At 34.3% G+C, this 25970-nt stretch overlaps 3 protein-coding genes across 5 annotated transcripts; 2 read left to right on the top strand and 1 right to left on the bottom strand.

Annotated features, from left to right (window-relative positions):
* Window positions 1-787: 787 nt before the first annotated feature.
* Window positions 788-8037, top strand: LOC145581879 (uncharacterized). Of its 2 annotated transcripts, none has more exons than XM_081638911.1 (6): window positions 788-1106; window positions 1242-1434; window positions 2596-2682; window positions 3300-3563; window positions 4462-4567; window positions 6968-8037. In XM_081638911.1, exons 1-6 carry the CDS (start codon window positions 1033-1035, stop codon window positions 7744-7746), a joined length of 1503 nt encoding a protein of 500 aa, XP_081495037.1. In that variant the 5' UTR covers window positions 788-1032; the 3' UTR covers window positions 7747-8037. The 2 variants fall into 2 exon arrangements, with proteins under 2 accessions (XP_081495037.1, XP_081495038.1); XM_081638912.1 differs by having other exon boundaries at window positions 7001-8037.
* Window positions 8038-10614: 2577 nt separating this feature from the next.
* Window positions 10615-13461, bottom strand: LOC145581880 (bet1-like protein At4g14600). The gene is made up of 4 exons (XM_081638913.1): window positions 13154-13461; window positions 12894-13020; window positions 12322-12378; window positions 10615-11573 (listed from the first exon to the last, which is right to left on the bottom strand). Exons 1-4 carry the CDS (start codon window positions 13189-13191, stop codon window positions 11412-11414), a joined length of 384 nt encoding a protein of 127 aa, XP_081495039.1. The 5' UTR covers window positions 13192-13461; the 3' UTR covers window positions 10615-11411.
* A 3116-nt stretch (window positions 13462-16577) lies between these two features.
* LOC145581881 (uncharacterized) lies at window positions 16578-24272 on the top strand. 2 transcript variants are annotated; one of them, XM_081638914.1, is made up of 7 exons: window positions 16578-16714; window positions 16980-17485; window positions 18068-18375; window positions 18494-18550; window positions 22483-22934; window positions 23130-23409; window positions 23508-24272. In XM_081638914.1, the coding sequence occupies exons 2-7, from the start codon at window positions 17118-17120 to the stop codon at window positions 23525-23527; spliced, it is 1485 nt and encodes a 494-aa protein (XP_081495040.1). In that variant the 5' UTR covers window positions 16578-16714; window positions 16980-17117; the 3' UTR covers window positions 23528-24272. The 2 variants fall into 2 exon arrangements, with proteins under 2 accessions (XP_081495040.1, XP_081495041.1); XM_081638915.1 differs by having other exon boundaries at window positions 23133-24272.
* The last annotated feature ends 1698 nt before the right edge of the window (window positions 24273-25970 follow it).

Consider the following 25970-nt stretch of genomic DNA (forward strand, 5'->3'; position numbering starts at 1 on the left):
GGTGTCATTTAAACACGATCATCTATCATTCCGACTTGATTTATTTTCAAGCGTTGACTTATGTAAATGTGTAAGTGGTGTTAGTTTAACATGGTTAAATTCCACCACTCTTAAGGTTAGAAGTGTTAATTCAAGTATCATTTAAGCCAAGTTTGGAAGCGCTGGGTTTAGCTAGTTGGGTCTAGTTTGAAGTTTAGTCATGCTAAATCATTATGTACATACAACCGTGTTACTTTCGGGTTAAATTGGATTAGGTCAGGTGGGGTGGTTTTTTTTACAAATCTACTTAAGGCTACCTAGGTTGAATGGCATGTAAGAGTAGAGTTGGCAATCATGTCATGTTTGTATTCGAAATTAAATGAGTTGAGGAGCCTTGACACGTACTAACCCAACTCATTTAATAAATGTATTGTGTCGTGTTAACCCATCAATTAAACGTGTCAAAAACTCTTGACACTAACCCACTTTTTTTGTGTTCGATTCGTGTGTGTTGTATGAAAAAGTCTTAATCTTATTTAATATATTTATTGATTATTTTTTCTTAGTAAAGTCGAGTCGTGTTAAAATTATGTTGAGAATCTCAACTTTACTCGACTTATTTAAATAAAAATATATTACACATCTTGTCATGTCGAGACACTTAAATAAACCTGCCGAAAATCCTTGACACCATTTTTTAGGCATAGGCTCGGTCCGGCATGATTTTTTTTTGTTTTTTTTTCTCACTAAACATTAAAATTTTTTTTTTTTAAAAATTAGGGATGGAGAAGATGAACTACGGAAAAGTCTACAGTAGTACAGTACGTATTTCTGTTATGCAGCGCGCAGTCACCATCAATCAGACACACTTTCCCCTCTTCCTTCTCTCTCTCCACCCCTCTTCACTATCTCTCCGCAACAAATTCCGCCATTGTCAACCACTTTTCTTCCCAAATCTTCACTCTAGGGTTTTATTTACCATCTTCCTGATTTCTGCTCTTAATTCTTATCCTTCCTTCTCAAATTCGCGTTTTTCTAACCTAATTTCAAGCCATGGTTGATAAATTACAGAGGAAGCAGCTAAAAGGCGCAATTACTGAAGAAGATGTTTGCAATCTCTTGCAGAGGTATGATTTTTGTTCATCTTTTTGTGAAATTTGTGTTAGAATAGTCTCAATTTGTTGATTTTGGTGTAAATTTGTTGATTATGGTGTGAATTTGTGTGATTTTAATCTCAATTTGTTGATTATTGTGTTAATTAGGTACTCGGCGGGTACATTATTGGCGCTATTAAAGGAAATGGCGCAAGTTGTTGATGTAAAGATTGATTGGCAGGCGTTAATGGCGAAAACGGAGACCGGGATAAAGAGTGCCAGAGAGTATCAAATGTTGTGGCGTCATTTGGCGTATCGTCAGCCATTGATTGAGAATATTTCCCCGGAAGAACCGCCTTTGGTTTGTTCTGAATTTTATTGTTTTATTTATCTCTAATTCTTGGTGGTTTTGGCCTTTATTTGTGCGTTTTGAGCTTAAATTGGGAATGTGTTATGTTTTTAATTTTTGTTGACGGAGATGAAGTGGTGTTTATTTGTGAGTTATTGTAATTGTGTTATGAAAAGAAGAGTTTGATTAAATTTGTGGAATTATGGTCCTAAATTGTGTGAGTTTTGATCTTGTAGACATGATTTTCCTTGTTTAGAGTAGTAATTAGGTGTATGGGAAAGACAATGATGTCAAGCGATCATAAATTGTGGAAATAGTAATGGGATATGTAAGTAATATTGCAAGGAAATGTTGTGGTCATTACCGTGTCAATGGAACTCCACCTACAAACGTGTTTTTTCCACAAATTTTCATTACCAGTTTACCACACTATACCACGTTTAAAATGGCAGTTGATGGTAATGGAAATTGTGAAGAAAAGAAAGTATTTGGGGGAGGAACTAGCATTACCATGGGGATATTGGCATGAAATATATTATGTCTTTGAGGCACAACTTTGACCAATGTTTGGAATTTTGAAGGTATCTTTTAAGATTTAAATTTACATTTTAGATCACTGTGTACCTTGTTCAAATTAATGGTAGAACATTTTTGTCCGATGGGGAAAGAAATAATAACACGACCTACCAAAAAAATAAATGCCCTGTCGCTTTAATGTTTTGTTGTAATTTTTAAAAACTAATAGAGGTTGCTCATAGGTGTTGTTTTATCCACTTATTTTTGAAAATATTCAATGATTTGGTATAAAGATTTTTTATTTAACCAGAGTTTATTTTGTATCATAATAGAGGATGCTCATCGGTGTTGTTTTATCCACTTATTAATGTAAAATATTCAATGAATTGGTATAATGACTTTTTTGTACCAGAGATCGTTTTGTATCATACAAGTACATCTTCTGTGTAGAAATACTTGTATAACAAAGAAAAAGAAGTCCTTGTGTCTGCCACGAGATCTCCAGCAAATTTGTTGTAATGAAAAGAAGAAATCTATAACTGGGAAAAAGTGATGCATGAGATGTCCTGCGTTTAAAGTATAGGAAATGTACGAACATCTACTAATTCCTTTTAGATGAAAATTTCATAGCTTATTGTGGATGCAACTTGCATGCAGGATGATGATAGTGACCTTGAATATGAAGTGGAGGCTTGTCCCCCTGTCAGCACTGCAGATGCTACGGAGGCTTCTAACTGTGTTAAGGTTCGACATGCATAATTTTATACAGTATCACTGATTGGATTATGTTATAATTGGTCTATTTACAGATATACACACTGGTTTGGGTGCCTCTCCCAAAGGGCACGGCCTGAATGCCTAAGATACCTGAGTGTCAAGCTGATAAAAGGAGATATCTCTCTTTTCTTTCTGTTATGTTTTTATGGCTGTGTTTTGAGATGAGAGTTTGCACCGGTTTTGGTGAAAGTTATCTGATAACAAATAATAGTTTTATGTTTTTATGTTGCTCTTTGTTAGAAAATATAAAGTACATCTTAAAGTCACTCTCTCTAGGTGGACTCAGTTTGAGAATGTGTTGCCACTTATCAAAATTTCCCTTCCTAGTGTTAAGTGGTGTCTATCACCTTGTCTAGTTATGTAAAAAAGTTTATTTAAATCAGCATACCCACTTGTAGTCTATGTTGTTCTTAATTTCTTTAAGGCTTTAACTTGCTCATGTATAAATACTATTTCATTCGTTCCATTATCAGGTGTTGATGTAATAATTGAGCTTGGCATTATTAGTAATGTTACTTCCATACATAGATGCACAAGTTATTTTCGTATAGCCCCTTTTTTATGCTGATTACCTTTTGATTTAGGCTCTCACTTCTGGCTCAGCCAACAAGTCTCGTATGTCCAACAGCTCAAATATTGAGGTGGCTAGGGTTTCAATAGAAAATCCACAAGTTCGGAAAATTTCACAAGCTGCTGGGACCTTTGGTGAAGGACCAAATGCCAATGGATTGACATGTAATAATCAAAAGAAAAGAAAACCATGCCCAGAGGAGGAAGACATAGAACTAATTGCTTCTGTTAAGAAAGGAGAACTCAAGGGAGAGAGTAATACTGCACAGCGGACCCAGGTTTCTACTCACTTCACCCTGCCTGCTGGTCTATATTTTTTAATTATGTTAGCAATGTTTTGTTTTTTTTTTTTCTTCTTGTATTGATAATAATAAATTAATAATGCAATTTACAAATTTTTTTCTTAAAAAAAAAAAATTAGCCCTAAGTTGCAAAATCATTCCTTTTTATTTAAAAAAGAATGACAGTCATTTTAATGCAGTTTACACATAAGTGTACTTTGCTATATGAAACCTATATGTTGTTCAGTGTGAGGTTTCTCTAGTGGGAGTGTGGGACTGATGGCATGTAACACAGTAGTTTTGAGCATAAACATCTTTTGGATAAAGAATAACATTTTCTTCCTTATCTTTACTATGGCTTGGACTTTTTATGGCTATTTTACTGACAATAGATCTGGAATTACTTAATCAAAGACTGAATGACAAATCTAATTTAGTACATAGGGATGGTAGGAGGGAAGAAGAGGTTATTGTATTGCCACCAAGGAGCCAGTAGGTGATGAAACGGAAAGTAGAATAGTGTTTTCCATTGGAGCTTAGCAAATGTTATGTTTCTTGTTGGCTGTTGATAACCTTGCTAAATACTGGCGTGGATTCCATTGCTTAACTTGTACTGAGATGCCTCAAACAACTTCTTTTGTGATCCGTTGTCATCTAGTCCGGTTATGATGTCTGGGTATATTCCAGGTTTCCCGGGTTCAAATCCCGGCAACGGAGGTTCACACTGTCACTGAAATCTGATTTTGATCTCAAAGTTTGCTTTGTGTGTTTAGATTAGGGTGAATTCAATGCTGACTAGCTTTTAAGTTGTGTTCTTACCCATTCCTTGCCTAAAAAATAAAGCAGATATCTGCTTCAAGAATTATATTGCTGATTTTTTTTTTTGCTTATACAGAGGGCAAATACTAATAGGAAGAAACAGGGGGGCTTGAATATTGAGGCTACTCGTTTTGCACTTGACATGGCTTTCAAGGATAGCCCAGCATCAGGTGCTGCCACTGGTATGTTCTCGTCCTTTCATTATATTTGCTGTAGTATATAGACCCGTTTGCTTGATGCTTGGGAATCATCTATTTTCCAGTGATTTCCTTGAAACATTGTAGTTATCTCTTTGTCATTTTCCCGTGTTTATAAGTCTTGACATTATGTACACATAAGATTTTCAGCAATCATTCTGACATCTTATTTTTAAGTCACTACATACAAAGTTCTTTTATTGAGACTATCATAATAATGATAGTCACCATTTTTCTATGCTGCTAGCATCCATTCCTGTGTACATTAAATCCCCCCCCCCCCCCCTTTTTTTTGTTTTTGCCGTACTCTTGAGTTTCATATTTGTATTTTTAATGGTATGGAGATGAGGAATAATTTTTCTTTTGGGAAAGAGAGGAGAGGGGGGGGGGGGGGGGGGGGATTGCATGTGCATTTACTTCTGTATTTTCATTGAATCGATTCTTCTTTTTCCCCATCAAATATACTTGTACATTTTATGAAACCTTTTCCAAAGCTTATCTTTTAGTTTTCATTCGGAAATGGAAAATTGCTGTTGTGTGCGGCATTGTTTAAGAAATTATTGTTGGCCCTGCAGGTAACTAACTCTTTACATCAAGTTTATAGGCATTGAATTCACAGTTTCCTTTTATGTTTTGACCCTGGGCAAGCATGCTCAATTCCTATGCTGATTGCCTGCTCCCCAAGGGATTGATTAATGATGTAAAGGGTTTAAGTGAAGTGGGTTATATATTTTTTGGCTTGAAACATATGAGAAGATCAAATTATACGCTCCACATTTTTCCCCCTTTCTATATCCTTTTTTTGTTTATTCTATATTCAAGCTAAGGCGATTTCATTTTCTTGATCTTCTAGGTGGTAACAGGGAGCATTTTTGTGTATGAGTGCTGCTTGTTTTTGTTTAGATGTTAATTGGGTTACATTAATGCTTAGAAAATATGACTTTGCAAGTAGTTTGGAAGGATAAGAAACCTGCCCCCTTTTCTTTGTTATGGTTAGTAGAATTTTCTGATTTTTCATAGGGAAAAGATTTTTCCATGTGATAACACTCTGTTCACTTGGATTCGTTTGAGATTCGTTTGCAAGTTAATGAGGAATAGGGATTTCCTTATAAGGAAATATAAGTTCTATCTTCTTTAAACAGACCCACTTATTGATTAATTAGGAATAGAGCCAACTTTGGGGCTGTCATCCCATATTTGTCCTATGAAAGCTGATCCAAACTAAACTTAGCTTAGCAGGTAAATTAACCACGTGGGGCACATTCGCTGGTATTTTAGTTTTTATTTTTATTTCTATTTATACAAACCCCTCTCTCACCTCACTAGCCATCCTCTTCTTTAATCCTTCTTTCCCACCACACACCATCCCAGCTCAGGCCCCCAATGCTGCTCGCAATCCCAATAACCTTTTCACCCATTCTCTTCCCCTCCCTCTCCCGTCTTCTTTCTTTTGAACTTGGTTTTTAGGGGGTTAAAGGGAAAGAGAGAGACACTAGATGCAATTTGATGGGTTTTGGTTCCATTGCTTATAATGAAGAATTAATGAGAGAGAATTGAACAACGGTTGCAACTCTTATAAGTTAAAACAGATGAAAGAGGGAATTACAATTAAAAAAAAAAAAAATCTTCTCTTTTTTGTGAAACAGAGGTAATTCAAGGAGTGAGAAAAAATGGTGGTGGCGGTAGTAATTGGGGTTTCGCAACAATGGACTGACTCTGAGCATTGGAGCATCTTATTTCTGTGGTTTGATGACTGAAATAGCAGATGAAGATAGCAAGAAAAAAGAGGATGATAATAAACAATTTTGTAAAGAGATGTATCAAATTGTAGATTACTAGATGCTTGTTGATGTTTGGAAAAATAGTAGAAAGCAATTTAGACTTACAGATCAACAAAGAGGAGAAGAGATCGAAAAAGGTACAAATTACTTTGTATTTAACAATGAGAGATAAATTTAATCTGCATTTTAGGTTGTTAATCACCAAAGACCGATCTTCCTTGTTTCTTTGTTTCGTCTTAATATTTGCTGGGAAGATGGGGCAGTGGCATTGGGATGCTTGAGTATTAGTTTGTGAACGCTTTATTCAAAGGTTTTAAAGGATCGTAGACAAGGAAATTAGTTTGCTTTATAATGGGTTTTCACCTGTCATATCTGGTGCACCAACTGCAAATTAATAGGTTATGTTGACCAGAAGATGGACCAGATCCATCTATTCTCACATGGCATTCTTTATGCCTCAAAATACAATTATTGTAAAGTTTTAAAACTAGTCTTTCTGTGCACCTATTATCTTCTTTTTTTGTAGCCTTGTCTTTGTAACTTTACATAGTAGATGTATGGCTCTGATGTTCATATCTTGCTGACGGCTTTTTTTATTTTGTAGTTGGTAACGGACATGATGATTGTAATAATGCAGCTAAAATAAGCGCATCCAAAAGGAACTTGCCAGTCACGAAAGTTACTGTGCCACCATCCCCACCGCAACCTTGTGCAGCATTGTCTGGGAAAACTACAGCAATGGGCTCTTCAACGAAGCTTTGTCCTAAAAGAAACCCTCCACAACAATCCACTGTCAGTGCAGATTCTATTCAAGCTACTGCAAAAGCTGCAGGAGCCCGCATTGGTAGTCCTTTGGATGCTGCATCTCTATTCAAGGCTGCACAATCGAAAAACGTAGTGCGCATTAGAGGGGGAAGTCCTCCTCTAGTCAAGACTCCTATTGTTTGCACTGGGACAGCAACAACGTCAACTTCTGTGCCTGCTGGAACTGCATTCTATGCTCTAGGAGCTCAACAGCCCAAACTTAGTTCAGTAGGGTCCTCTGTATTGCCAGTGTCTCAACCTCCAAAAGTGAGAGCCACGTCTGTTGTAACTACAGAGCGAATTAGTACTGCTCAACAAATGGAACACAAAACTTGTACGGCAGCAAGCATTCAACAACCGGATGCTAAATCAGTGACTAGAGTCCAAGAAGATGGAGCTTCATTTCCCCAAATTTTGCCAAAAGATAAGTGTCAGGCAACATCTCCTGGTGCTGATGTTGGTTCTAGTAAACAAACAACTGCTATTGGCGATTCTCAATGTACAATAAACAGGGATGTCGTGAAGGTTGAAGGCAAAAATGACACTTGTAAGCAGGTCGTTGAGTCCAGTGCCAAATAGTAATTGTAAGAAGGTTTATGTTTTTCAGAGAAGTATTTCATGTGTGAATGGAACGCATGAGGTTTCACTAACTTCAGTTGATAGTGGGCGTGCTGAATAGAATGGAGGTAAGGTTTGAAAGTGAGGATATGGCCGGAGCTGAAATATTCTAACCAAATGAACATGTAGATAACTAGATGTAGTGTTGTGTTTAGCCCAAAATGATGTAAATTCTCTTGAAATTTGTCTGCCTTACATTGAAATCCTTTGATGTCTGTTTATGTTAATCGTAGTTGAAGTTCTTATCGGAAACTCTGCTGTTGGAAGTAGTAGGATGGTTTATTGGTTTATCCCTGCTCTCGGTTTATGTTTATTGTTGCAGCGATGGCCTCAAACAGTTGGAGTGAATAATTTCCAGCAACCAAAGGTATATCTGTATAAAACTAATGTTAGTGACATAATTTTGATTGATTTTGTCTTGAATAACATTATACTCCCCATGTAAGGTTCAAACCCATGACCCTAAGATTAATAACCATAGACTTATTCACTAATCTATGTCATATTATATTATTTTACTGCAAAAAATGTAATAAATGATAACCAATAGGTAAAGCACGTCACATGGACATTAATTAACTTATAGACTCATAGTGACTGATAACATGTATTGGTGAAATGGTATTAACCAAAATTATCTTTAACAGTTATAGTTTTGGTTATAATTATGACTTTAAGATTAAAATAATATGGAGTACTAAAAGTTACTCCCACTGCCCCATAATAATTAACTCATTTGACTTTTTTTGACTATCTATATACTCCCTTCGTCCCTTATTGATAGTCTTTTATGGGCATTTTTCACGAGAATTAATAAACACAAATAAGAATAGTAAAAGTATATTAAAAAGGTGAATTGACATTAGATATGCAAAAAAGTAGAGAGAGAAAGTAATAAAAGTATATGGGAAAATAAAATTTGTATGGGAAAATTAAATTTGCACAAATATTGTTGCAAATTGGAGGGAATTTTAATAAAAAAATTAATATTAATGGTTGTTGGAAAAAGCAAATGAGGTGAACATTTTGGGACTAAAATTTGCTGATAAGGGAGTATCATTTGGGGACGAAGAGAGTACTAACTTTGACCATAGTTTTTTTTAATAACGTTTTAAAAACAAATTTCATCATAAAATATATTGTCAAATAATAGTAAGCATCTAATGTAGTTATTTGACTTTCACCTCTAAAAAACAAATTTTATCATGAAATATATCGTAAAACAATATCTACTTTTATCTCTACTCGTGTGTGTGTGTGTATATATATATATATATATATATATATATATATATATATATATATATATATATATATATATATATATATATATATATATATATATATATATATATATACTTCCTCCGTTCTTTTTTTATTGCACCATAAGGGATTTTACGCTTGCTAATGCATTACTTTAACTATCAATATCTTTAATTATATGTTTGTAAAAATTATAAAAATTTGATATTTAAAAAGTAGAGTTTGATACGAATCTAACTAGATCCCACATGACTATATTTTTCCTAATGTATAAATCACAAATGATGGTCAAAGAAGATTAAGTGAATAGTATAAAAGTCCTAATGGTGCAATAATATATATATATATATATATATATATATATATATATATATATATATATATATAGGGAGAGGCTCATGTGAGAATACCTCTCTTATGTGAGAACACTTTATATATGAGAACACATCTATGTTCTAATATGCTAAGGTAAATGTTCTGAAAATAAACTAAACCCATCATCTTCAACCTCAACATTCTCTCTCCTCTCCCCACAACACTATCTAATCTATAGCTCCTCCATCACTACTACCACATGTTCCATAACTTTTACGCTGCCACCTCCATCTCCACCACCAGCCATCATTCTTTCTCTTCTCCCTGCCATCATATCATGTCCACCACTCTCTCTCCTCTCGCATGATGACTATCTTCACCACATGCTCAAGAATTTCGTGTGTTTTGTATCAACTTTTGAACAATTACAATCAAGACTTCAAGTTGTGAAGCTTAATCAAAGGTAAACCAAGCTTAATTGACAACTTTGTATGTGAAATCAATCCAAATCAATCAAATTGGGCAAATTATATAGACTTTGAAATTTCAATGAATTTTAATTGATTTAGAAAACAAAAATTCAATTGTTTTATGCTACATTGAAAATCAAGAATAAACTTATTTCGAATCAATTCGTTGTAAAAATCGATTTTCAATTCGTGTTCTATACTAACGGATTATGCTCGAAAAAAATTTAAGTATGTTCTAAATGTCGTTACATATGTTCTAAAATATGTTGCATATGTTCTAAAAAATATTGCATATGTTCAGATTTGTTTTTTGAGTTCAATGTCTTAAAATTTAAGTATCATGTTCCAATTAAAACTATAGTCTAAAAAGCTAAGTTTATTCTTCTAAGAACTACATATGTGTTAAGAATAATTGAGTCTAGGTTTTAAATTTCTAGGAATTTTGTTTTAAAAGCTATGCTACAGAAAGTTAAGTATGATGTTCTAAAAGATGTTGCATATGTCCTAAAAAGTTCTTCTCATGTTCTAAATTTTAAAGTGTTCTCACATAAGTATAGTATTCTCATATATATAGGTGTTCTCACCGGATCCCTCCCCTATATATATATATATATATATATATATATATATATATATATATATATATATATATATATATATATATATTAACTAATAGTAAGCACTTGATGTTAACCACAACAAAAGATTGATAAAATTTTAGAAGTGGAAGTCACAAACAATAGCGGAAGAGGCCGAGCCAGTCCCACTTCCACACTATTACACTAATACCCCTCTGCTGAAACTCCATAACATTACAAAATAAAATTTCCTTTTTAAAGCCACTGCAAACCTCCCATACAAGCTCTGGTCTGCATCAAGAACAAAAAGAAATCCACTTTGCGATCACCACTGCAGCGCGGTGATTCAGGGACTGATTTGATAAATAAACTCTGCAGCTGCATCAACCAGCTGCTTTCGTGTTAATTTGCAATATTGCTGCTAGTTTACAAAGCATACCATACTTAAATTTACATAAACCACATGTGGGTTTGCCTCCCAATATATTGAATTTTGGTAATTGGCACAGCACTTGTATCTTTGGCTACTGGATATATTATTTCATTACCAAAAAGATGATATTTACAAGGCTGCCATTGTATCACAAACCTCTCAAAAAGATATCCAAGAAGACCATAGCTTTAAGGAGAGTATCAAACAAGAAGAAAGTACTGAATACTGAGCTGCTAATAAACCAAATATATAAGCAATTAAGCACTGCAACGATGATGGTTTTGTGCAACTGGACTGGACCAGACCAGATAACCCATATAAAGTGCCTGCCTAGACACCAGATACTCGGAAGCACTGAGATAAACTACAACCCCAGAAGAAGATCAAGCAACTGCTACACAAACTGAACACACTACAGCAACTGAACACAATATCATCAGATCTGCAACATAATCCCAAACACATATATGGAGCAAGTATAGCACGGAATTATAACCTCCATCTTCTCCATTGGGAAAGTTGTGCAGTAGAAAGTTCTCTAAGCAGTCTGCAAGACTTCATGGCGGCTCAATGTCGGGAAAATTTGGACCAGAAGTAAACCAAGAAAAGACAAAATAATGCAAAAAGAACAACATGCAGTACATGGTTAGAACCACTTTGCACAATGCTGCTGTTTAATCTCCTCATGTTGTTCTTCAAACTAGCTTGAACTTGGATAAGGGTCATTTGCTGTACCATACAAAAACACGTATCACAAGAAGCACGGAAATACATACTGCTAAACAGCCAAAATATACAAAGAATCATAGCAAACAAGTATTCACATAAAGCAATCACGTAATGACTATGAATACAAATTGCAAAAGTTTATAGATCCAAATTATCATGAGTTTATTTCTATACACGGAAAGGTGCACCACTTCTATGATTGTTAAGAAAGTCAAATATCATGAGCAGTCATTGGTACAAATATAATTAGCTCCAAAACAAGGTGTTAATAATGAGTAGTCATATACAAGTATCAACAATAGATCACATCAACATTAGCCAAAACCTGTTGTTGATGGACATTTCAGGTAAAGACAAGAAGTTCCAAGAAAAAGGGAGGGAGAAAAGGTGGAGCGTTATTAGGTTTATCAGGGAAAAAAAAACCTTATGGAAACTTAACACAAAGACAATAGTGAACAATTTAGCATGGCATCCTCAGAAGGGATGAATAAAAACAGCTCAGACCAGAAATATGATGTCAATATATATTCAATTGATAATCGTAATCTCAAACTAGTTATGCATTTAAACCTTTCAAGGAAAAGAATTTCTTAAAACACTAATGCCAATGATTACGTCTGGCGAAGTAATTAGTAATGTGCCCAAAAGAGCCAACAAGTAGTAATATCATAGCAAAACACAAATTAATTCAAAACATTTGATCAAGGGTAAACTGCTTAAGATATGGAAGATTGTGCTGATGCATTACCAGCTGATCCATAAAATCACTCTGAAACTTCGCCTCTGAGTTAATCTCTTGTGCTACCTGCATCAACATCATGCATCAAAGACCAATACCACGAACCAAATGAAAAGATAACAGAAAGCGACGAACAGAACAAATTGACAGAAAAATGACCCAAAACATGCAAATTCCTGCCGAAATGTTTCTTGTAAAATCCATACATTGGTATCCAGCAAGGTTCAAACAAACTCACAGGAACGAATAAATTAAATACTATTAATTCCATCTTTCTTTTACAATCAATCATATGGGGCAAAATCAACACACATTACATGTCAAGTTCCTTTCAACATATTCGGGTTTTGCTATATTTCCCAAAATGTTACGCGAATTAATCATATGACAAAATCACGCGTCCATCAGTATCATTTAGCTTCTTATACTAATCCCAATTAGTAGCCCTATAAATTTCTCAACTTCCATATTAACATAACATTTAACACTGAGAAATTCAATATTGACAAAATCAAATTCAAGAACTTAAAATTATCAAATTTGAAACCTTGAAAAAAGAAAGAAAGAAAAAGCTGAATTACATGTCTGAGCTTGTGAACTTGAGATCTAAGCCCTGTAATTTCATCATCAAGGTCAGCATGCATTGGATCAACAATTCGCACTTGTACTTCATCTGAATTACCCACTTGCCGAGTACTCAACCCATCACTGCACCCCAAAAAAAAAAAAAAAAAAAAAAAATATTGAAAAAAAAAAAACCCAAATTAGAAATTCAATCAATAGAAAATAATTCGATTGAAGACCAAGAAAATGTTGAAATTGAATGAATGATCGTAATTACCTTGATCTAAAGGGGACAGCACCACCTCTTGTTGCCATGGAATATGCAATCAAAGTGATAAAAAGATTTAAAATTTAGGGTTTTTTTATCAAATCTTTGAATTTATAAAAGGGTAATTGGGATAATTTGATAGTAATTTCATATGATTAGAGATGAATTTTTTTTTTTTTTTTTTTGAACAAGATTAGAGATGAAATTGAGGAAATGAAGAATTGGGAAGTGGGTGAATTTGCAGGTGTTCCCAAAGGAGGAGGAGATGAAATGGTGTTAAAGAGACCGGGAAGTTAAAATATTCAAAACCATAGGTTATGTGATTTGACTCGATTATCGAAATAATTTCCTTAATGCTTTAAAACTTCAAAATTCTTCAATTGTGCTAGATTCTTCAACATATTCCATGTATTATCCACATAAGCATTTTAAACAAAAAAAATTAATAATAATTTAATTGGGATCGATTGAACACGAATTAGCTAATTAATAAAATAGCGGTTTAGCATAATGAATTGCCAATTGAAACAATAAAGTTATCATGAAATAGTAGTTTATTGTAGAGCCATTAGAAATTTAGTCGATTTCATTTGCTGATGTGGACAATATGTGAGGATTTTCTTTGAAACAAGAACATACTTGAATAATTTTGATATGTTTAAGCATTATCTAGGGAAATGTCTTTAAAAAATTGAATCAGGTCATAGTAGATAAGGATGTAGATGTTAAAAAAAAAAAAAAAAAAAAAAAAAAAAAAAAAAAAAAAAAGTAACTTCTCGACAGTGGCTAGAGCTGTCAATTCGGGTAAATGGGTCGGGTTCGAGTCGGGTTTGTGTGGGTCGGGTCATCTCGGGTCGGGTCAATACGGGTTAATGTCAGGACCTATGTGGGTCGGGTTCGGGTTGGGTCATGCTTGAGTCGGGTCACGTCGGGTCATACATCTTTTCGGGTTCGGGTTGGGTTTAGGTCGGGTCAATAAAAGGTCGGGTTACATTCGGGTCGGGTGAAAAACAAGTCGGGTTAAATTCGGGTTTAAATGAGTTAGGGTCGTGTTCGGGTTCGAGTCGGGTTTGGTTCAAGTCAATTATTTTCGGGTTATAATCAGGTCGGGTCATTATCGGGTTTGAGTCGGGTTCGGTTCAAGTCAATAATTTGCGGGTCGTAATCAAGTCGGGTCATTTCCAAGTCGGGTCATTTATCGGGTTTGAGTCGGGTTCTATTCAAGTCAATAATTTGCGGGTTATAATAATCAAGTCGAGTCATGTTCGAATTCGGGTATCAAATATTGGATTAATAGGGTTTAAGTTTGATATCAGGTCGGGTCATATTGGGTCCAGTTACATTTTTTTTAATTTTTTTAATTTATTTAAAACTCCAAATTAAATTACGTAATTTAAAACATTTTCTGAAAAAAAAAATATTAAATAGACAAGTGAATAATAAAATTTGAATTCCCTTAAAAAAAATAATAATAATAAAAAAAAAGATAAGTCAAGTAAGATGAGAAAGACCTGCTATTGTCTGGGTCTTGTGTATTTTTTTTTATTTTTTTTTTTTTTTTTTTTTTTGGCTGCTGTCCAGTTCTGTTTTTCTTTGACGAGGATTATGCAAGAGATAAGTCAAGTAAGATGAGAAAGGCCACTTTTGTTTTATAATTGGAATCCATGTTAATAAATTGAAAAAGGGCCTGAAACTCAATAGTCAATACGGAGTACTCTTTTTATCCTAAAAATTCCTAAATCCTAAAATTCGGGTTAGTAATAGGTCGAGTTTAAATTCGGGTTGGGTCAATAACAAGTCGGGTTGAATTTGGGTCGGGTCAATAACAAGTCGGGTTGATTTCGGGTCGAGTTTAAATTCGAGTCGGGTTAGTAACAGGTCGGGTTGAATTCGGGTTTTGACGGGTTGAATCGGGTTTGGGTCATTCTCGGGTTCGAGTCGGGTTCGGTTCAGGTCAATAATTTACGGGTCACATTCGGGTCGGGTCCTCTCTAGATCGGTTCATGGTCGGGTTCGGGTCTCAAATACTCGATTCTAGGGTTGGTTTCAGGTCGGGTTCGGGTCACCATTTTTTTCGGGTTCAAACGGGTTAGGGTTAGGGTCGGGTTTTCGAGTCGGGTCAACTTTTGACAGCTCTAACAGTGGCTAGAGAGAGGGCACTACTTGAAGCTTTTGTGTTTAAATTTAAGAAGACAAATCTAAAATTAAGGTGAGACCTCAAAACCAAAACATTTAACGTCATTATTGAGAATTGAAATTGATAGATAGCCTACCTCCAAGGCTCCGATAAATATGGGAAAGGGTTGTATTAGTGTAGGAACTCTTAGTTTGAATCAAATTACAAATCACAGCTTATACAATTTCGATTAAGAGAATTGATACAGGTCAAATAATTTACCGCATTTGAAAAATTATAAGCCATAACATAGAAAGAATGAGGCAAATAACTAACCTAGGTTAAAATATAATAATCCACCTCAAAAAAGAATTATAAGTCAAGCCCTAGTCTTTGCCATGACAATGATGATGAAAACTATATCTTCTTGCAAGTCACTTGTAAAAAAGTAGAAAAGAGATTAACATTAGGTTAAATAATTATTGAATGCAACAATTACCCTTAAAGATTAAATAATGGATCTATGTACTTTAAAGCCATTAACAAATTGTTTTAAGGTTTCAAAGCTAGACAAAAGCCAAAGAATAAGAAAGAGTGAACGAATTTGCAATATACTTCCTTCGTTTTTATTTACATGCAATAAGCCATTTTGACACGTAATTTAAGAAAGATGTTAGATTAGATAAACAGACAAATTAATTGAAATAATTTTTCCGCCAATAAGAAAAAATTTTAAGTAGTTAAGGTTAAAATTGATGACTTAATTTGTCCACTTATCTTTCAATTCATATCCTTAAATAGTGTGTCAAGAAGTAGTGTTACAAGTTGCAAGCGTATAAAAATGAAAGTACATTACTTAGTAAATGTTATAACATAGAAACTGATCTCACTAATGATCGTGAGACCATATACTAAACAAATAATGACTTTAAACTCCTTAGGGGCTACTGAAAGGATAATCAGTATTTAGTTTATCTTCAAGTGAAGACCAAATTCAGTTAACCAATCAGCGGCTCAATAGTTTTTTTTCTTTCCTTCTTTTGATGTCAAGCTAGAGAGTTTTATTAATCAGTAGCCAAATTATTCATAAGTACATACGAAGTGATTTCATCCAGACAATGGTTAACCCATACTTATTCAACCCAGAATGACACTACTCTAGATAAATAATGTGCTACAAAATTATCCTCAAGCGGTTCAATTAGCTTCATGTCCAATCGTAACCTCCCACTCCTCGACTAGACTCCTCGTACTAGAAGAAGAACTAGGCTCGATTATTCCCAGTGTCGTTAGTTTAGGTTTTTTTTTATGCAATAAAGAAAGAAGAATAGAGTATCCTTTGATTTAACGTTCACTTTCCCTCATTTATATTGCGAACGAATTTTCTCTCTTCCTTCTTCCCTCGCTTGTAGCCGCCGTGCGAACACTCACACAGTCTCCACCATTTTTCTCTGGTAATCTCTCTCCTCTTTCTCTCTCTTCTTTCTCTCTCTTACCTCTTTCTTCTCTACTTCGCCGCCATTGTTAATCATGCTACAATTCAACTTCTCTCTCTATCTATCTCCCCTGTTTAATTTTGAATTTCATTCTTCTTAATTTTCATCTTAATCGTTTTAATTTTGCGATTGTTTGTTGTTTGATTGTTTTTACTTGCATTTGTTGTTTTTGTATCGTTGAATTGGAATTGAAATTGAAATTGTGATTGAATTTTGTATTTAGGTTTGTGATCTTGTTGAATTGGAACACAAAAACATGCAAGTTTGATTCAAGAATTTCGGATTTTTTGGGTCTTTGTTTGTAATTGTTGTGATTTTGGGGTAGAAAAGTGATGCAATTGTTGTAAGAATTATAATCATAATGAGTGTCCTAGCTCGGGAGAAATCGAGGGGTTTTGTGAGGATGCCGAGTAAGAGTTTGAGGTGTATGAGCTATGAGGATACTCTGCGTGAAATGGAGGCATTTTTGGATGGGAAACTTGAGAATCCGCAAACTAGTCGTGGCGAAGTTTATGCCGATATAACTGAACCTATGAACTCGAATGCCGCCGTTAGGCTGCCTGATAGTGAGGATCCTGATGCTACTGAGAATTCTAGCTCTTTTGGTGATACTACTTCGAGAAGTGACAATGTTTCGGGAACTAGTGATGCTGAAGTGGAGTCGGAATTTCGAGTTGATACTGGTTTTGCTGATACATTGGACAGTTATACTAATGTTTTCCCCATGAGGTTGGTTTTTCTTGGATTTGTTGAACATCAATTTTACTTTTCGAGTAATGTTGTCTTATACTTCATTTGTTCCGTTCTTATTGCAACTTCTGGACTATTATGCTAATCAATCACTTTCCTTTGGCCATCTTCAATTCACCATCTATTGTATTTTGTATGTAATGAAAAACTTCATCATAGGAGATCCTGTTAGAGTTGTCTCAATATAAACTTTCTAATTTTTAAGTGTCTATAATCTTAACTAAACGATAGTTAAGGATATTAATAGTATAAGTTGTGCATTGACACATGTGAAACTCCAAATGTCGCAATTTGAATGTAATGAAGGAACTACTAAGGTTATCTTGCAAGAAGTATTAAGATGATTGACTTTATTTTCATTTTATTCAAACTCGGGGTACTTTGGGGCCGAGTGTCCAAGTGTCCTCTTTTAGCTGTTTTATGAAAATATGTCATAATCTTGGTCCAAATTGAAGTTTCCAAATATCCTAACCAAGTCTGGGAGTTATGGATCCAACAAAGGTACTTAAGGTGAAATGAAAAGTCCAAGTAATATTGATTTCTTTTGCTACAACATTTCAGGAAAAGAAAATTGACACCTCATTGGAGGAATTTTGTACGCCCAATTATGTGGAGATGCAAATGGGCCGAACTAAGGATAAAGGAATTGGAGTCTCAAGCCTTAAAATACTCCCGTGAACTAGAAGCAAATGAACAAACAAAAATGTTGGAACTACATCAATATACATCAGACTTTTGTTCGAGATCGTTTCCATTTTTCAACCATTCAGACAAGAAGAAACCCATGAAAAGAAGAAAACGGAAACTTGTGGAGAATGTGACTGATATCTCATCTTATATGTCTCATCACCAGCTTTTCTCGTATTTAGGTATACATTTTCTCTTGTGTTTGTAGTAGTATTATGTATACAATTTTAAAGATATAATTCCACACGATCACTCGGTGAGCACCCTTTATTTATCATGATGGTATTTGGTCTAATGCAGAAAATAAGAAGTCTGATCAAGATGGTATATCAGCTGCTGACGACGATGTTAATTTAGGTAAGAATTTCTATTTCAGTTAAGATGTGAGTGCCATCAAGATTTGACATTATGCTGTTTCTCCCATTCTAACTTATCATGAGCTTGCATAACTTTAATTTTGTCTGGTTAAAATTCGAAGAATATAAAATTCAAGGCGCTATCTGAGTAAAGAAGTCTATGCAGGGGTATATGCTCATTATGAGGAAGATTACTTTTATCTGGATATTCTCAAGTTTTTTTTTTTTTCATATTGTTGAATCTATCTGGAAGATTATCGTTTTTTATTGACTAATCAGCAATGTCATTCTTATTGTTAAAATATTTGAAATCAATCTATGTAAAGATAATTAAGATGTAAGAACTATGCTGTGGCTTTACCACCCTTTTGTGCTTCTCGTTCCTTCTTTAGGGAGAAAGGTTTTATAAGTAATCAAGTACAGTAGGTATTTTCTGTTAATGTTCTTCCTTACCAAAATAAATTTTCTGTTAAATTGTTACGCTATACAAACAAATGTTGCAGCATCAAGAGCCATGATTATAGATGATTATGGCTAGCGTGTTATTGTCAAATAAGCATCAACAACAGGACAAGTTTCATTTTGTTGGTTAGGTGTTTTACTTCTCAGTAATTTTTATTTAATAGTAGGTGTACAGAAATCCTTGCTAGAATGCTTTGCTCAAGTTTGTGCTTGCGAGTGTATATTTGGGGTAAAGGAGTTAGGAAGTATACATGATCGTCCACAGAGTGAAGAAGCTGTTTTGTTTGTTCAGGTTGGTTACTAGGTATTTTTTTTTGGTTTATTTCAGACTTTCAGACACCCACAATGTCTGAAACCCAAGCATGAGATTTTTCATTTTTTCATATATTTTTTATATGGCTTGTTTACTCATCAATTTTTGTTTTTCTGGGTAAATTAACAACACATCATGCTGCTCAATACCTCCATCTGTCGGGATGGGGGCTCTTCGTTCTACATATTACAAATGGCTCAGATCTTATATTCATATCAAAGATTCAAGATCTTAATGCTAGTATAATTTTTATAGGCAAAAAGGCATGTAGTAATAATATCTAATATGTGCTTAGGTTATGATTGTTAGCAGATTAAAAACTTAAAAACTGTGTGTGGCCAATTTAGAACTCTCCAAGTCAGTTTTATCTAGATTTTTTTTTCATGGCTTAAGCAAATTGGAGCATAAGTGAACATGAGGACCATAAAACTTAGTGTAGCAATTCAGCTTCAAAGTTATAAGGATTGAACTAAGGCCTTAAACACTCTTTTGCTCCACTGCTTTAGAACAAGCCTTATTTAAGTTATGACTAATCTCATAATTTTTATTTTAAAATAAAAGATACAGCAACTTGTATTACAATAGCATTGAAAAGTATTTACTTTTAAGAGAGAATAAAAACAAGGGAATTTTATGTGAAAACTTAATTACTCGAGAGTTGAATTAATATTTCTCCTTTTATTTTTACTTGTATCACTTTGACTTATGCATTATTCACATACTCTACTTTGACTAGCTTTGACAATTATAGATTTATGGTAAAGGAAAATATGGCCATGTGGAATATGGTTAGATTTGCCATGAATTATACTTTTCATAATATCAAATTTTATAATTTTTACTTGTATTTAAAGATGTTTATGATTGAGGTAATGGATTGCAAGCATGAAATGAGAAGTGTTGCAAGTTAAAAGGTTTAGTGAGGAAGTATAATAGAAAAATTAATTCTGGCATGATGTATTTGCAGGTTTACATTTATATGAGCTGTCTTTTTGTGTGCTTGCATGACTTATGTCTTGCTTATTTTTGTGATAGTTTTGCCTTTTTTCTTCGTCATTTGAGTGTTTTATTGATAGTAGAAATCTCCTATACTGTGGCGAAAACCGTGACACATGTTGCAATGCTTGAATTGATCAATTGAGGAGGCAATAATTTTGTAGAAGCCAGTTTTGTGGCCTTTGCTACTCACTGACATATATCGGTTGACTTGCCATTTTGCCAAATATATTAGGCGAAGAGCATAATATATCTTCATTTTAGAATACAATAAAGCACATAAATAAATTTTCGTTAAGATTTACTTCTACATAGTTGCGGGAAGTCATGGGAATAATGTAAAGCTAAATTATAAAATGAGATATGGGAATGTTAATGAAAATGGAACTAAAATAAAGCTGAGGCATAAGTAGTGCATAACTATCCCTAATTACCCAACTTTATTTGTAGAGCCCATGAAGCATAGATTTCTTGACAATACCTGTATTTCTCTCGAAGATTGTCACTTTCAAGAATCTAGTATTCTTCAATTTTCAGAGTTGCCAGTGTGGTTGGTGATTAGAAAAACAGAGAAGAATAAAATCTATATTCTATACATATTGATGATTAGAAGATGAATTGTTTGGATCACATATACTTCCTCAAATCTTTATTAGTGAAACTATTTACAAACTTTACTTTGACTAGATTTTGTGATTTATAGATTAAAAATAACATAGTCATGCGGAATCTTGTTTAAATCAACTTATTGTGTATTTACAAAAAATCAACTTTTAAAATTTATTTTTACATCTTGATAGTTATAGATATTAATGGTTGAATTTATGCATTGGCAAATGTGATAAAAGAAATATGTCAACCAAAAAAGAACAGAGGAAGCATAAAGTAATTACGTAGTATATACTTCGTATATATTAAAGGGAAATTGGAAGGGGAAGGGGATGTAAAACTGAAAAGAGGAAGAGGAGAAGATGGGGAGGAGTAAAAATTACGGAGTATTAAACAAAGAAAAAATATGGTAATTGCATGAAAAGAATGCCACGTGTCATTAGGGTTATTGTTATAGACTTGGTATAGGTATATTTCTTTTTTTTCATCCTTGTAGCTAGTTGGGAGTTGAGGTGAGTGAGGATGGATGTGAATATGAAAGAGATTTGGTAAATCAATAAGAATACGTGTGCTGGCTTACTTAACAAAGCTGCTACTGCCTACTCAAGTACTCATGATATCTTTTCTCAGCATTCTGAGATGACTGAGGCTTCTCATGTTTTCAGTGCTAGATTTCTAGGCAGTTCAAGGATTCTTAATTCAAAGATCATGTCTTCCTTGTTGCGGGAGTACTGCTATTTTTGGGTTATAAAAGTGGGTAACAAGTTAGGAAACCTTTTGGCTGTCATGCTGTGGATATTCCTTCTTTTGTGAGTAGTACTTGGTGCCTTGGTGATTCTCAGCACATGGCCCTCTTTTGATGAGCATGCATTATTTGTGTTCTATCTTTTTGCCCCATGTTGTGGCAGCAAAATTACTTCCATTACATGCAATACAAGGAATAAATACAAAATTACTATGAGTGGCTTGCAAGCTGTGCTGTCTTTCTTTCTAAGCTTCTCAAGTTTTTATTTATTTTTCATGCAGAATAGTCTAATGTTTGTGGCTAGTGAGGCTCTCCTGATATCTATTCATAGTTTGTTTATGCTACTGAAGTTGAAATTGTGAAAAGCAGAATTTCCCCAGGGTCCATTTTCTGTCATGATGATAGCTGTATTTTTCTATCCTAGTGTCAGTAAAACTCAGGTCAGAGAGAATACGAAAGTATCTAGCTAGGCGTCAACCTTCCATGTTAGAAAACGTTAATAGGAGTAAAAGACTAACACTAAGTAACCAAAAAAGCTGTAAGGCAAATGAATCTGTAATTTGTGGGGGCATAGTGAATATATTAACACTGGTACAATCCAATTGGCTTTTCACTTGTATTTGGTGAATATGATGTGCAACTTTGATTGTACATTTCTGGTATGTGTAATGAACAACTTATTTTAATAAGTTTCTTCTTTCACATTACCGTTGATTATCTTTGTGATAGCAACCATCATATAATTTTGTGTTGATGTTTTTTTTTAGGAAGGAAATATAATTGTACTTTCTTATGATGATGCTTTCAGATGTATGTCCTAAGAATGAAGAATTCAGCATGGATGATGATTGGTTAAAAGATGGGGAGGATTCCATAGAACAGATTCTTCGACAGATTGAAACAGTGCAATCTAAAGTCCAGAGGCTTAGAACCCATTTTGATACGGTGATGTTAAAAAATGGTGTGAAATTCTCCTCTTCAGAAAACCTAAGTCTTCTTGCACCTTACGATGCTCAGACAAGTGCTGCACAAAGCCCTGCTTTCTCCGCTGGCGATGGAGACAATTTGTCTATTGGGGGCATTGAAATTCCTCATGACATAGCAGACTTTGAAATTGGTGATCTGGACTTGCCTGAGAGTTTGGCCTCTGATTATGGAGATGGTACTCAGATTCCTGATATTATAGAAAGCACAGTAGGGTTACTTTCTGCAGCAAATGTTACTATACATCAGCCACAGACATTAGAGTCAGGTGAAAATGTAAGGTTTCTTTGGTTTCTTTCATACCTTGTCTAGTGCGTAAAAAGTTGATTTTGCGGAAACACTACATGTATGTGACTGAAGCTTTTTTTCCTCCCTTAAAAAACTTCAATTTTTTTACCCCTCCCTACCCTCTTCTGGGTTTCAGACTTTAATCTCGAATCCTTAAATTTGATACTTCATGCTGTTGATCTGCAGATTTTGGATGATACGCATATACAGAACAGAGCAATGCAAGATGGGCACATGTCTTCTGGAGTTATTGACAAATCGATAGATGAGCATAATAATCTAGAAAATAAAGAGCAGCATATTTCAAATCTCGGAGCTGGCAATGGATTAGCGCCTGATTCTGGGACTGTGGATGCTGTGATTCAGGAAAAAACAACATTGAAGTCTTGTTTGACTTCTAAGATTAAGAGAAAACGGGGTGAGCGCAAGGCTGGGCCTGGAGGTTGGAATTTGAGATCTGCAGGTGAGCCAGATAGCAACTGATGATTCTTTTTCTTCTGATTACATTAAATCTAAGCAGATGTGGAAATGGCTTGGGTGCTGATAACTGATACATTGCAGTGTCCTTTTTGAGCGAGTAGTCCTGGTTTACAGCTCCAAGCAATATGCAACAGCGGCTAATCTGTATAAATTTTGCCTGTTGGTGAGCTTACCTATTGCATATCATCTCTGTATTCTGCTGGTGATATTGGCGAAAAAGCTGTTTGATAGTCTAGGCTTGACTTTGTAGTTTATATCCATAATTTAGTGGCCAGTCATTGATTAAAGGCCTTGAAGCTCTTAACATGAGGATCTTGAATTAGACACAAGAAGAGAATGGCATCCTGAATATGTCTTGGCATCTTGCTCATTGGTAAAAAGATGCTTGGAAAAAAAAAAAAAAAAAGCTGTCACATTTTCTAAGATACGGAGTAGTAACGATTTATGATCAAATTTCTCAACATGCCACCACATGAATCATGCGATGTATTTTGGTTCTTTTGACAGTTATTAGAGCTGAAAATCCGCAATGTTCTAGCATAGCTAGATACCTAATTTGGTATTGGTCTCGGTCTCTACAGCAAGCCATTCTCTGCTAGTAGAGATATCGACCGATTTGCTTAATTGGGAGGGAGAGTGGTTTGAAATATGCACCTGAGAGCTGAGGTGCATATTAATTGTAGAGAGGAGCATGTATAAATTTACTGATGATTTGCGCTCAATCTTCTGCTGTTTAAAATTTCTTAAGAAAAATTTTGAACTATGAAATATATTAACTGTAGAGGAGCATGTCACAAGCATGTGTCACGTGGTTAGAGATTACAGCTCCCTTTGTAGATCTTTTGTGCTTTCACCTTTTCAATACCATTGGCCATTGAAATTTTACTCCTCATTTCTTTTTCTTTTTTATGTTCTTGATTCGAATCTTGTAACTAATCATAATTAGAGGGATATTAGGTTTTGTTTGATCGGTCTCGATGATTGCTTCAAGAATATTAGTTAAAGTGTAATGACACATGTGCGTTGTCCAAATAGGGACATAAAAAAGAAATAGAAGGACTTCTAGCTAGATGTTGCAATTACGAATATAATATATCTTTTAATATGGAGTAATTATTTTATATATAGGTTAAGAATATTAAATATTGGGATATTGTAAAAAATATGGCATTTTATCAAGTTAGACATGACTTGACAATGTCATTGACTCATGGTGCATGTTGAGGCATTGAGCCCTAGTTCAAATTCGTGAAATATTTGGAAACAATACAACACAATATGGCATAATATGATAAAGTAAATTAAATAAGTAAAATTTGGCGTACCTCTATAAGAATGAGTGAATGACATGACATAATAATAAGTGGTATTGGGACATTTCTTGGCTACCTTTCTTTAAGTTACGACATTACAATGTTAATAGTGAGCTTGGTACAAGGCATGACTCAACGCAACCCACAACCATCTTTACCTATTATTCCGTACTTTGTAGTAGTTTGCCTGTGAAAATCTGTAAACACTGTTTTTTCTCTTCAAGTCACCCTTCTATGTTTATACTTGGCTGTTATTACATATTTACATCTCATTAAATGTATGTATTGAACTATTGCTGCATAACATTCAGAACACATCCAAATTACCAAGGGTACAATAAGGGCATATCTCTTACTATTTACCTATTTGGGTTACAACCACAACTTGATATGCATGTCTGACGTAGAAATTATGCAGCTGCTCTCAATTCAGACACTCACCCTCAGATTCAATTAGCTTATCCTCATGCATTTCTGACATAAAGACTGATGCATTTTTAAAGCTGCTAAGGTGTGACTATAGATTGTTACTGATATCTTCCTATAAATTTTTGCTAGTACACCTTTTTTTTTTTTTTTTTTTCTTTCAATGTAACATTAAATTGTTATATTGTCTTGAGCCTTACATATTAATATTTAATATCGGTAATTGTGTATTAATTATCCTAACTAGTGTCTTAAAAAAAAAAAAAAAAAAAAAAAAAAAAACCTAACTAATGTGTGGCCCAGGCGTTGCACCGCATAACTACTTTACTTAAACCTCGTGATTATATGTATTTAATATTTTTAGTGTTTTTTCCCCTTTTTTAATTAGTTCTTGTGATTTGCAGTTATATACATTTACTTTCTTATTTATAACATAGTTGCTAATTGGTTTAGGTAGTTAAATAATCATAATTGTTTTTTTTTAGGTAAGTAAGAAGTAGACCCTATCTCTCATAAATCAATCCAACCAAAGTTAGCTGATAAGGCCCATTGGGAGTGTTATTAGGGACTTTAGGGTGGTGCGGACTGATGAGGGAGGGTATTAGAATTCTCACCTCAAAGTGATGTATAATGTACTTTGATTCCACAACTGGCTGTAAAATGCTAACTTTTCCGCTAGATCAAGCATTGCTTAATATTCTCGAAAATATATATGTCGATAATACTTAGAAGTTAGGATTGTGTATAACATAATAAAACCTGTAAAACAAAAATTGAGACCCTTGTTTGGAACTGTTTCTTAAAA

Source organism: Chenopodium album, chromosome 15 (genome assembly GCF_948465745.1).
Source record: "Chenopodium album chromosome 15, dcCheAlbu1.1, whole genome shotgun sequence".
Classification (NCBI taxonomy): Eukaryota; Viridiplantae; Streptophyta; class Magnoliopsida; order Caryophyllales; family Amaranthaceae; genus Chenopodium; species Chenopodium album.

Excerpts from the sequence above, each read along its gene's own strand:
- LOC145581881 (XM_081638914.1), top strand. The coding sequence starts at position 17,118 with ATGAGTGTCCTAGCTCGGGAGAAATCGAGGGGTTTTGTGAGGATGCCG. Across the intron at positions 22,935-23,129 it reads CATTAGAGTCAGGTGAAAAT|CAGATTTTGGATGATACGCA; the intron begins GTAAGGTTTCTT and ends GCTGTTGATCTG. Across the intron at positions 23,410-23,507 it reads TTGGAATTTGAGATCTGCAG|TGTCCTTTTTGAGCGAGTAG; the intron begins GTGAGCCAGATA and ends GATACATTGCAG.
- LOC145581879 (XM_081638911.1), top strand. The coding sequence starts at position 1,033 with ATGGTTGATAAATTACAGAGGAAGCAGCTAAAAGGCGCAATTACTGAA. Across the intron at positions 3,564-4,461 it reads ATACTGCACAGCGGACCCAG|AGGGCAAATACTAATAGGAA; the intron begins GTTTCTACTCAC and ends TTGCTTATACAG. Across the intron at positions 4,568-6,967 it reads AGCATCAGGTGCTGCCACTG|TTGGTAACGGACATGATGAT; the intron begins GTATGTTCTCGT and ends TTTATTTTGTAG.
- LOC145581880 (XM_081638913.1), bottom strand. The coding sequence starts at position 13,191 with ATGGCAACAAGAGGTGGTGCTGTCCCCTTTAGATCAAG. Across the intron at positions 13,021-13,153 it reads GCTGTCCCCTTTAGATCAAG|TGATGGGTTGAGTACTCGGC; the intron begins GTAATTACGATC and ends TTTGGGGTGCAG. Across the intron at positions 11,574-12,321 it reads GTGATTTTATGGATCAGCTG|CAAATGACCCTTATCCAAGT; the intron begins GTAATGCATCAG and ends TGTATGGTACAG.